The 12,871-nt window shown below is 40.0% G+C and overlaps 1 protein-coding gene across 1 annotated transcript in view; it reads left to right on the top strand.

The window, feature by feature from the left end:
- The window catches only part of LOC124614011 (cytoplasmic aconitate hydratase-like), a 321,152-nt gene that overhangs the window by 118,222 nt on the left and 190,059 nt on the right, over positions 1–12,871 (top strand). Inside the window, exons 5-6 of the mRNA XM_047142827.1 lie at positions 5,261–5,330; positions 11,795–11,987. Coding sequence (XP_046998783.1) covers positions 5,261–5,330; positions 11,795–11,987 — 263 coding nt within the window. The remainder of the gene's footprint in view (positions 1–5,260; positions 5,331–11,794; positions 11,988–12,871) is intronic.

Here is a 12,871-nt window from a genome sequence, read left to right as displayed (position 1 = left end):
TTCACTTGTGAAGGGATTTTTCAACCTCCATGACAGACATTATTTGTCGGACAGAACGCATGTCACCCGTAAACGTGGCTTCCAGACACTCTTTAGCATAAATCTGTGTGCTGGAATTGTGGGAGTAGTACTTTTGGGCCCTTACCAATCGCTGGACAAATTTAATGTGCCCCTGTATCGTATGTTTCTTTCCAATACTTTGCCTGACACATTAAAAAACATTCCAGTTGCTGTCCAGTGTCAGCTATTGTTTCAGCATGATGGTGCACTGCCGCACTTGGGAAGGAATGTGCATAACTATTTAAGTGAAGTGTTTCCAGGGTAGTGGATTGGTCGTGGGGGTCTAGTGCTCAGGCCTACATGTTCCACGGACCTCAATCCACTAGATTTTTATTTGTGGAGACAGTTAACGGAACAAGATTATAGTACTCCACCCGTGGATGTACATGACCTAATAGCTTGCGTGCATTCGACTTTGGCAATGGTGGATGCAGGTGTGTTGCGTAGGGTCCAGCAAAGTATGATCCAGCTAGTGGCGAAGTGTTTGCAAATGTGAGGTTGTTGCCTTGAACATCTTCTTTGCATGTACCAGCTCTGTGAAGGTAAGCCTGGATGTTAAACATACAGAATGGAATTATTGTGCATAGTGTAAAGTGCAATATAGTGCAGCTTACCTACTGTGGCTCTTTTTCTTTTTCTTTTTTTCTTTTTTTTTTCCCCCACCCTCATGGGATCCATTATTATTTTCTGTTGGATTCATTTGTGTCAAGGATGAACAATTAGTCATTTACGTCCATGAATAGTTCATGTTATGTGTTAATGTTTAAATAAAGGGAACATTAACATTAACAGAAAAAATACTGCACTGTGGAGGTGTAAGTTGTATACAATTTGAAGCTTTAACTGAATAATATATTTAAAAAAAGTTTGGTATAAATGTGACTCGAATATTGGCGAGTCTGCATATTTGTCCCACACGGCATTACTTTTTCTCGCTGACCTAATGCGACAGCTCTGACATAGGGCTCAAATTTCTATCAAACCTATTTGCGGAACTAGGTTTTGCTAGGCAACCTTTTGTCTTAAATTGGTATCAGGAATTACATGTCCACAGCCAAGTGCTGGATTTTTTCTTCATCCTGTATACTGAGCAATGCAGTGGGACACTAACTTGTGGAGTTAGCTGGTTTTAGAATTGCTAATGTTTGATCTCTTTTTAAATTGAGTAGAATTATGTGAGCTATTTTCTGTCTCGCAGGACCAGATTTTTAACAAATTGGGGATAAATTCCATCATTTCCTTCAGCCTTAGCTATTTTTTTTATTTTGTGAATCTCATCGTCATTAAAGGGATGTTAGGCCTGGTCGCCAAAAATGACAAATGGTTCAGGTTCCATGTTAAACTGTCGGAACTCTTTCCCCAATTGCCCAGTTGGTAACTTGGTTAGGTTAGGGACATGCAAGTTGCCGAAGTGGCATTCAATTGAAAGGCATGCACCACGTTAGTGGGCACACAGAATTATTACTATTAAAGGAATGGCTTAGATTTTTGTTTTCATTTAGTCCTTTCGTCAGTATCTTCCAGTTCTCAATGATATTTCAAAAATGTAGATTGATTCAGACTTTTCAGCCTGATTGCCTGAGAGAAATAGAGATAGAGAGAGAGACTAGTGCTTGACTTAGTATTAACTTTGTCTCCATTTCCGTAAAGAGACAAATGATGTGATGGAACACAAGCAATTTAGTTCACTTGGAAATAAATTTATTGCATACTGACAAGAGGCAAAATAGTTATACATCAGCACTTGTAATATTGGATTCATTCAGTCATTACCTTTCTAAGGGACTCTCCCCCCCCCCCCCCCCTCTCTCTCTCTCTCTCTCTCTCTCTCTCTCTCTCTCTCTCTCTCTCTCTCTCTCTCTCTCACACACACACACACACACACACACACACACACACACACACACACAGGGAGTCCCTATAGCTAGATGTCACATGTATGGTTTGAACTAGTGGTTCTACAATCTTGGTTTTAGATTAGTACTTATATTTGTGGAAATAGTGACTGAATGTTAGGTTTTCAATTAACGTTCCAAAAATAACAGACTTTCAGTATTTGTTTAGCAGTCCATCCTTAAAAACAGCTCATACCTCAGACACCATTCCAGCCGAGTCCTGTGACATCTGTATTCTGGAAGCATAGCACTTCAAATCCTCCCAGTGGACAGAAGCCCACATAGTTTGATCCTTCAATACTTCACTAATTTACCTGAACCATGGAGATGGAAACTTGCATGCCAACAGTTCATCCTATCAGCTTCACTCTCCAGCCTGGATGTCAACCTTTCTTGTAATTTTCCCCTACTTCATTTTTTTCCCACTATTCCTTTGCCCGTCCCCAAAGTCACAAAGCATCATTTTACTTTGTTAGTTTATTTAATATTTTGGGTTATTCTTGTTGGAATTTGTTTTTACTTTTTTTTCTGTATCTCATAACTCCTTACTGTATCCCTCCTTTCGATATGCTTGAACCGAGCCAATTACATTACTTAATAATGCAGCATCCTTTGGTCTCTCAATTTCTGACATGTCTGCCTTCATCTTTACTTCCCTTCACTGGTTTAATGTTTGGGTTGAAGCGGAGTGTAAATCAGGACTTCACAGAAAACATGCTCCATGAGCAGACTGAACAAGTGTCTGCAAGCAGCCAGCCCTGTATCTCCTCCAGCTTCGCATGGAGTAGGATTGAAGCCTACGAGAAAGACAGGCTATGGTGCGTTTGTCACGGCATGTGACATTGCAGGTCTTGAGAGAACCAGCAGCCATCTCCAGCCAGGAGCAAGTAGGTGTTTTAGTTGAGTTTATTAATTCTTGACTGTGCCTTTAAATGCATGCAAGCTCTGGGTAGCACATGACAAAGTTAAGACCTTTAATGCATACATTTTCAATTATAATATTTGTAATGCACACAGCCAAGCATTCAATGAAGTGTGGTGGACAAGCTGACTAACATGACGTTGTGGAGCTGTATTTCTAATGGGAATAGGGATGGAGACTTATGTAAACAAGGAAACCAATGCTGAGACAAATGCCTGGAGAAATCTGGAATGGCATTATGTTGTTTTTCACATTGGAGATACTTAAAGTGGCATATCGGAGTGAACTGGTATGCAAAGATTTTTTAATTTTCATTCAGCTGCATTACAAATCCTGATAAGGTTTTTCAACATGACTGGCACTCTGTAGATGCTTAAATTAAAAACTACCGTGACAAACTTACCTTTTCTACAATTTCCTTAAATTTGTTCCTAGAACACTAAAGAATAGGCTATGCAACAAAATCCTTCAAAAAGATTTTGCAAGGTGGTTCTGAACATCATGTGTCATAACGTATGTGGGACACGTGATTATCACGTATGATAGTTGTACAACATGAAACTTCTACCTGTATTCAAATTTCTGTCTGTATCGTGGTGTATTGTCCGTTTGCCACATAGATGTGTAACAAAGGGTCCTCCAGATGTACGTACCTCCTATTTGTTCTACACGAGTACAACATGTTATGCCTCTTGCACTCAGTTTTGGAAGTTCGACTCTTAAATTCCTTCGTTGTAACATAAGTCACACCTGTTTATTTGTAGTTTTCGTATTGCGAGAGATCAATGCGACATTTCGCTTGCTCTCACTATTCATCACATTTACTTGCAATGGTAATATATTCTTTCCACATGACACATATTCTATAGCCGATTTATAGTTTGATAATTTCCAAAACTACAGAGGGAAAACACAATCAATGACCAGATGGACGGTTCATAAATTTGTGGAAAAAGGGGGGGGGGAGGGGGCATGAGGGAGATTTGAACACAAATCTCCCGCTTTGCAGTCCAACACCGTGACCACACAACAAGGACATTGTGGTTCTTGGAAATTGCTCGATGTGGCACATCTTGAGCTTGGAACATTCGCTGTTTCTATTCTGCTTACAATTTTTATTTTTTTTGTTTTCTTTCTACATAACGGGATCCCGGGTTAGATTCCTGGCCGGATTGGAGATTTTCTTTGCCCGGGGACCAGGTGTTTGTGTTCTTGTCATCATTCGTGAAAGTGGTGGAATTGGACTGTGTAAAGATTGGGAATTTGTATGGGTGCTGATAACCACACAGCTGAGTACCCCACAAACTACTACTACTACTACTACTACTACTACTACTACTACTACTACTCATCATCATCATCATTATTTTCTTACAGTTCAGTGCACCACATTCTTCTTTTCATACTTTATCTGTGTTTAGTTTTTGATGGGTTATCCACTGGACCATTTTACCAGTGAATGTAAGGGGTGCGCTGGGGAGTTTCCCTTGTAAGCATTTTGTGAACCCATCTTTTTGTGTAAAATGGTTAGATTCCTCGCACTGTAGATTGAAACATGAAGACATTGTTGTGTTACACAGTGCTTACACACTAGTGCTGCTATTAGATGGCATTGCTGCCAAAACTGATCCCGTTTGATTTCACAGTTGGCACTTTTCAAGTGTTGTCACAGCCACATGATGCGTACACATTTCCCTCACTCACCATCACACTACAATTGTTCTGCTATTCTTGCGAGCAAGAACCTGAGCGAGTGTGAGTGCTAACACTGACAGTCAGTGGATTGTTTTGTTAAGCTCTGCTGTAAAACCGCATGATTTAGGTTTTTTATTTGCTTAGAATTTTAAGGCAAATGCAGGGATATTTAATTACCTCATCAATGGAATGTTAAATCCCAATCCTCCTCTTCCTAGATCTGGGTTTTAAATTACACCCTGTCCTCCTTAATAGCTGAATGGTCATTGTGACGGAATAGGATGCAAAGGGGTCCAGGTTTATCTCCTAGCTGGGCTGGAGATTCTCTCCACTCAGGGACAGGGTATAGCGTTGTCTTCATCACCGTCATGTCAGCCCCATCAACACCCAAGTCTCCGAAGTGGTGTCCACTCAAAAGACTTGCACTAGACGACATGTCTACCCAACTGGAGGCCCTAGCCACACGAAATTTCATTTTTCATTTTTACACACCCCTTTAGTGCCAGAAGCAAAGAATATTCTTTTATTCGTTAGTTGTGGTCCTGGGCGTACAGGAATAGTCCCTAAGCTCAGTGTCATTTCTGTTTGATGTGGCACCACAAGACTATTATTTAAGAAGAAGAAGAAGAAGAAGAAGAAGAAGAAGAATGGAATGTTCCACATTTGTTATTAGTTTATTATTTTCTAGGGATGATGCCCTTCAGAAGAACCAAGAGATGGAATTTGAGCGAAATAAAGAGAGGTTTATGTTTCTTAAGGTATGTATGAGCACTTGAAAACTGTTTCTAACAAATCTTCCTTTATTTTCATGTTTTATTCATTATTAACTTATTTACATGCTTTGTTATTTGTTAAACTGGCTTAATCATGTTGTTATATTAGAGTACATAATAGTTAGTTACACTGTTTCCTGCTATTATCAGAGTATCATGATATCTTTTTGAGTATCAGAGCCAGTTAAAATAATTTGTTGCTTATCCAGTGACATTTTGGATAATGATATTTAATTTCTTTGCTGCGCTGTTGGAGTCATTACTTTCTTTAAGAACTCCCTTGTGTTCTTGACGTTGGATTATGAGTACAAAGTAAAGCGACAGCAGTAACACACTGAATCCACATTCAGCTATCTGGCTCCAAAATTAGGGTTTTCTTTGTGTCTCTAAACTGCTTAAAGCAAATGCCAGAATGTTTCCTTTGAAAAGGGCACAGCCAGTTCCCTTCTCCATCCTTCCCCAACCCAAGGTTGTGCGCTGTCATTAGTGACCTCATTGTTGATGGGACATTGTTTTCCTTTCTTTGTGAATAGTTTATTCTTGTGAGAAATTGTTATGCAGTATAGAGCAGTCTATAGAAGATAACTTCTTGGAGAGGTTTGTGGAATACAGAACCATTATTTATGCAGTATGTTGTTTCATTGATACAGCTGACCCATTTCATTACCTCATTTACCTGACAACTTGAAATTTGTGCCTCTCTATTTTACCTTCAAGTTGTTTGCTAGAATATGAAATGTACACAAATAAGGTTACAAAAGCTTGTTTCTACAGAGGGATGCCTCTGCACACAGCAAATAGCTTGCCACACCTCCGTGTTCTGTCAGGTCTTGTAATGCTGCATTTGACACCTCAGTTTCCTGCTCCTGATACTGCACCACCACCACCACCACCACCACCACCACCACCACCACCACCACCACTACTTTTTATCTGGTAACTGGCTGCTGAGAATAAAATTTTTAGTGGCCTGATCTATAAACAGCTCATATGTTAGGAAAGTAAATAGAGTCCATAACATAAAGTGCCAGCTGCACTTAGACCAGAATTGAAACATACAGGACCAAGCAGGAGGGCACAAAGGGTAACATAAAGAGATTAACAACATTAGACAGTACGTTGCTTCTTAACCATCCTGTGCAGGAGTTTTGTCATTGTTCTGGTAGATGCCACTTCCCTCATCACAAGTGCTGCTCACTGCTACTTTTCAGTTTTCAGACAGACAATATAATTGTTCTTTCTAGCCAACACGTGCTACTGAACCACACACTCAAGGCCATAACCATTACAGCCCAACTGCCTACCTTAGTAATGATCTTTAGCTTATACCTCTTTGAGGCAGAGGTGGAAGAACTGTTTCATGAGTAACTGCTCCTCATTATGTTGCTGGGTGTATTCATCATCCATGGTCAAAACCAATTGCAAAATGGTTTATAAAAGATATCTGTATGGTGCAAAAATTGGCAATCAATACTAAATAATGAAAAATGTGAAGTCGGCCGCATGAGTGCTAAAAGGAATCCATTAAATGTCGGTTATGTGATAAATCAATAAAGTCTAGAGGCTGTAAATTCAGCTAAATACTAGAATTAAACGTACAAACAACTTAGGTTGGAAGGATCGCTTGGAAAATGTTGTGCAGAAGAAGAGCCAAAGACTGCATTTTATTGGCTTCTGCTTAAGATGCAGAAGATCTACTAAAGAGGGCCTACACTATGCTTGCTCAGCCTCTTTTGGAGTATTGCTTACCAGACAGGATTAATGAGGGCGGAGAGCATCACTGACATGATACAGGATTTAAAGCAGACATTATTAAAATAAAGTTGTTTTTCGCTGCGGCAGAAACTTCTCACAAAATTTTGATCAGCAACTTTCTCCTACAAATGCGAAAACATTTGTTTGATGCCAACCTACATAGGGAGAAATGATCATTATAATAAAATAATGAAAGTCAGAGCTCGCACAGAACGATGTAGGTGTTTGTTTTTATGTGTCGTGTTTGATAATAGAGAATCATTGTGAAGGTGGTTTGATGAACCCTCTGCCCAGGCACTTCAATGTGGTTTGCAGTGTATCCATGTAGATGTGGATGAATCACCTGGAGGCAGTCAGAATGCAGGTAGTAGGTCTTAGCTAGCTGAGCAGCTCCTCATGGGTTTTTACTGTTGTAGGATGAAAGCAGCAACTCCACAGCTTTTTAGCACCATTTTCTGCAATGAACTTAACATTACACAGTCCTTATCTTGCATGCATGACACAATGCCTTCTCCAGTGAGATTCTGATAATATACATTGGTGGTCCATAAGTAAAGCCATTTGAGAAGCATACTGCTCTGAAGCATATGTCACAGTATCTCAAGGGAAGGACATTGCTGAGATAGTGCAAGAAACATCAATTGTAGTTACTGTAACAGGCTGCTTCAGTGGTCTATTTTGAGAGGTGGAGGATCATTATTTGGTCTACCAGAATAGCATAGCCACTCTATCACCTAGATGCTGCAAGTTTATTCAGCAAGTGGTGAGGGTTGCCACAGCAAGATAGGTGGGTTTTGGTAGTGGAATTCTTCTGATGGGGGCCACTTCCTTCATCACAAATGCTGTTTGCTCTTAAGTTTACGCACTGACTGTATAATCATCCACTTTAGCCAGCAGCTGTGGACTCGCCATTGTATCATACATTTGAGATTAGGAGTACATAGCGGCTGCCTGACCCAATACACATGTCTGCTGAACTCTGTTGCTGAACTTTTTGCCGTTGGATGGGTCGTTGAGTCCATTTATGTGTTTTGCTACCTGGCGACAGAAGGCTATCATGGTATCTTGTCACGTGCTGATGTAACATCACAAGCAGTGGGGTATGTCATCAGCCAAGTTCCTGCAGTGACAGTATGTGGATCACCATGCCTCGAGATTCGTCAGCAAGACGGTGCTCTGCTTGCACTGTGGATTTACTCATGCAATGCATAACAACAGTACACTACTCTTCCAGACACCATTGCCTTAAAAAAAGTTGAAGCTATCAGAAACACGTGAAGAGAATTACTATGACAAAGGTGACAGCCTTGTGCTCATCATATGAAATTAAATTAATGGCTATGAGAAGTAGCACAGAATTTAATCAAACAACGAAAGTAGACTTGGTGTGAACAATACGAGGTCTGCTCAAAAAATGTCGTAACATTCATAACTTTGTGCTAATGGTGTGTTAAAGTGAAATGTGGTTGGCATCCCTGCATATGCCTGTGTGTAATGTGTACCTGCCGGAAGTCTCATTGTTGTACGTCTGTTAGTTATTGTTCAATGCTATATTCAGTAGAACATTGTGTTGCATGGTATGCGAACTTAGAGATGGCAGAGCTAGAGGAGCAATGCGTCAGTGTGAAATTTTGCATGAAGCTTAATAAAACCATTACAGACACGCACTAAATGATGCAGGAACCTACTGTGTTGAGTGCTTCAGCTATACTCGGTGCTAAGAATGGTTCACACGGTTTAAAAATTGCCAACGGAAGTTAAAGATGACCTTTGTTCAGGAAGCCCTTTGACATCTACCGACAACGCTCATGACAGAATCGTCAATGAAATTATCTGTGCCAGATGAAGACTGACTGTCTGAAAGATTGCAGAAGATCTAATGTTTCAGTTGGTTCGTGTTATGAAATCCTGACACAGCATATTGGAATGCATTGTGTTGCCACCAAGTTCGCCCCATGGCTCGTGAGTCAAGCCCAGATAGCTCTTTGCCTCGCAATCTGTGAAGAGCTTTTTGATCATGCAAATGAGAATGAGAATCATAACTGGTGACAAGAAGTGGGTCTATGAGTATGATGTTGAGACCGAGTTTGTCTTCACAACGGCTCAGGAAAGGTTCTCAAGTTCTCATAGACAAAAAACTGCTCATCAAATCAAGTCCAATATCAAAGCAGTTTGAATACTTTTCCTTGACTTTGAAGGATTAGTTCTTCATGAATTCATTCCACAGGGACAAACTGTTAATCAGCGGTACTATCGGGATGTGTTGCGATGCCGGTCGGAAGGAAACAACCAAAAATAAATGTGGTGAGACAATTCACAGCTCTTGCATCACGATAACACCCCCCCCCCCCCCCCCCCCCCCCGCCTCCCTCCATTCATTCCTGTTGGCGCGTGACTATTGCACAAAAAATGATATTGCTGTACTGCCTCATCCTCTGTACTCTCCAGACCTGGCAAAAAAGAGAATTTGCAGACGGCATTTTGCGCACTCACGCAAGAGGTGTACTGAGACTGCATCTGGAAGTGGAAATGGCATTGGGAGCTGTGTATCAGTTGTGGAGAACGGTATTTTGAAGGAGACGATGGACAATAAGAAATAGGTAAGCATAGGAAGATTTTGCGGAGGAAGTTCTGGAATTCTTTGAACAGGCCACGTAAATTGCTTCAGTAGGTGCACATACAACAGACGTCCATGTGTAGACAAAATTAAAATGCATTAATGTTCACTCTTCCAGGCCATATACCTGAAATTTTAGAACAAAGAGAACTTCATATCAGTTCTTTTGATGTAGCTGAATTATTGTTGGCTTACTGTGTCCTCCAATTTTCACCTAGATTGTACTCATGATTGAATGTTAAAGGAATCTAGCACTTGATCTTGAGCACCCAACAGATAGACCTATATTACCCCTTTATACAGACAGAGAATTCAACAGTGGCCGTACATAATGCAAATATACATCCCCAGCCCAGATAACATACGCAACGAAATGTTCACAACCTTAGTAACTATAGCAAACAAAGTATTGCGTCTTTAACAAAATTTTGAGAGAGGGTGTTTCGTCCCTTAAAGGACAAAAAGTATCATTGTACCAATATTGAAACCTGGTGAAATACCCCACATTGTAGACAGCTACACACAGGTTAGTTTAATGGTGAATATATGCAAACAGTTTAGAACAAATGTTCAGACTTTGCTGATGTCTGGAAGCAAGAAATTTGCTTTTATCATTTCAGTATGGCTTTCTAAGATCTAGATTTACACACCATTCATGACTGGAATGCCGTCAGGGAGGCCTCCAATCTATGTTGATACAGGTGCCAGTCTTCCTTGACTCACAAAGGCATACAATACAACATGGTGACACCATATCTTACCTATGTTACACTTGTGATGCTAACTACCAACTTTTATTAAAATTCTTACTCCACTGGTATTTCTGAGTGAATTGAAATGGCTTTTAGTAATCAACATGTACGAGAAAACAGGATCCTTAAGTCTTGAGTGCTACCTTCATTGCAGTTACTATAAAAACAAGTGCCCCTTTTTCGTGATGAAATGTATCATCAGTCTTATATGTTGGCAATTTCTGTGTTTACTAGAGTCCTGTGTCACTATACTCAGCAGAACATTTTCAACTGGTCGTTCAAAAGACATGGTTATGAACACATCATCATATCTTTTTATTTTGCGTATAGAATCGTGTATTGGGTGCTTCAGCACAATTTGTTCCCATCACTCACACCCTGAAATAAATCTAGAGGCTGGAGTGATAGACAAATGTCATTTTCTAGGACTGACTTTGACTGCAAAATGACAAAGATTACTGCCCAGAAAGCAGTTAAAGACAACCAGTAACCAGAAATTAAACTACCTTTTTCTTCCTGAGGAACACTTCTTGGGGAGCAAATAGAAATATTAACCCAGTTAGACCATAAGTATCACTTATGGATCAGCAGCATCTTCTATGTAGGCCTAAAATAACCATGTGCACCACAAAGGAGTTGCCTTGTGACTGTAGCTTTCTTAATGAACCCTGTCGATAGACTCCTAGTAGAAGCAGGTATTTCAATGCCAATAACTCTTAATTGTTTTACGACTTACTGTAGACCAAAACATTCCTGTGATGCAACATTTATCCAGAGATAAATCCAGGAAGTAACCCCTGAGTCATTGATTTATTGCAAAGGTAGCTTATAGAAACACCAACATAACCAACAGAATTACTACTTTTTAGTGACCTGATGAATTTTACAATCTCTTTAGGGCTTGTATTTATTAAACTAGTGTCTGGTGGTGGTGCATGCAGTGTGTGCAGAGGTGAACCTAATACATCTGCATTTGATTGTTTATTACTGAGTACTAGTATTTCAGACATGCTGGAAAACAGTTCTGTTGTATCAGTTGCATGTTCTGTATAAGGACCAAAATGAGGATGTTGAAGATAAAATGCATATAGAAGTAGGCAGACGGCAATTTGCGTCCTCACGCCTGATGCAAACAAGATGGGTATTAGTGGTCAGTAGTGGTGCAACATTGTATGTTGGCTAGAATAAATATATTTCCATATCCCATAGCATCACTATGATTGTTATACCTACTACTTAAGTGTTTTATTTTTAACTGTTTCACATTACATGTAAAGAGTGCTTTGAGTGGAAATATAACTTCTTTTACATAATGTTCCTTTCAGTGGGGAGCAAAGGCATTTCATAACATGTTAATAGTGCCTCCGGGTTCAGGAATTGTGCATCAAGTGAATCTGGAATATTTGGCAAGAGTTGTGTTCAGTGACTCAGAAGTACTATACCCTGACTCAGTTGTAGGCACTGATTCTCATACTACAATGATAAATGGAATGGGTGTTGTTGGATGGGGTGTTGGAGGTAAGAATTATGCCTGACATTAAATTTGTATCACCTGTAAATATCTTTTTACTTAAGTTACTTCATTTTTCTTACGTTGCTGTTCTGTAATTGTTAAGCCAGCAAGGAGGTAAGATTCGCTGACTTGCCTAGTTCTCTATTTATGTAAGATATGTGTGGGTTCAATGAAACTGACTCAATGAACATTCATTTGTCACATTACTTACAGTTATTGGACTAGCTGGTGTTTGTGGAGGGGCTTAAATGCATTCCAAATTTAATACTGGTGAAAACAGAGTACTCAGTTTATGAATAATGTGCATCATGTGATCTTACCAGCATTGTAAATTACACTAGGTTACAAAATATATCAATTACCTTTCAGAACATCCTGAAAGAAAAAAACCATACTAAGAAACATTGAACTAAGAACGTTCAGAATGGAAAATAATACTGAAAACAAATTTATAATGTAATAATTTCAAACAATGGAAAATCCATGATGGAACGACAATATTATGAGAAGGATAGTTGCTACTCACCACATATGGAGATGTTGAGTTGCAGATAGGCACAACAAAAAGACACTGTCAAACAAAACTTTTGGCCAAACCGGCCATCATCAGAATTAGACAACATACACTTATGCAAATGCAATTCGTGCACACATGACCACAGTCTCTGGCTGCCAAGCCCAGATTACAAGCAGCAGTGCATGATGGGAGAGCAGACTGGATGGTGGAGGTAAGGAGGCAGCTGGGGTGGGGAAGAGGAGGGATAGCAGGGGACAGTAAAGTGCTGCTTGTGGGAGCATACAGGGACTAGGTTGGGAGAGGGTAGGGCAGCTAGGTGCAGTTGGGAGGCTTGACAGAGGGCAGGACGAGGGGGAGGGTGTGGCAGGAGGA

This window comes from Schistocerca americana, chromosome 4, assembly GCF_021461395.2.
Source record: "Schistocerca americana isolate TAMUIC-IGC-003095 chromosome 4, iqSchAmer2.1, whole genome shotgun sequence".
Classification (NCBI taxonomy): Eukaryota; Metazoa; Arthropoda; class Insecta; order Orthoptera; family Acrididae; genus Schistocerca; species Schistocerca americana.
Note: the sequence above shows the minus strand (reverse complement) of the source record. Positions and strands in the feature narration are given on the sequence as shown.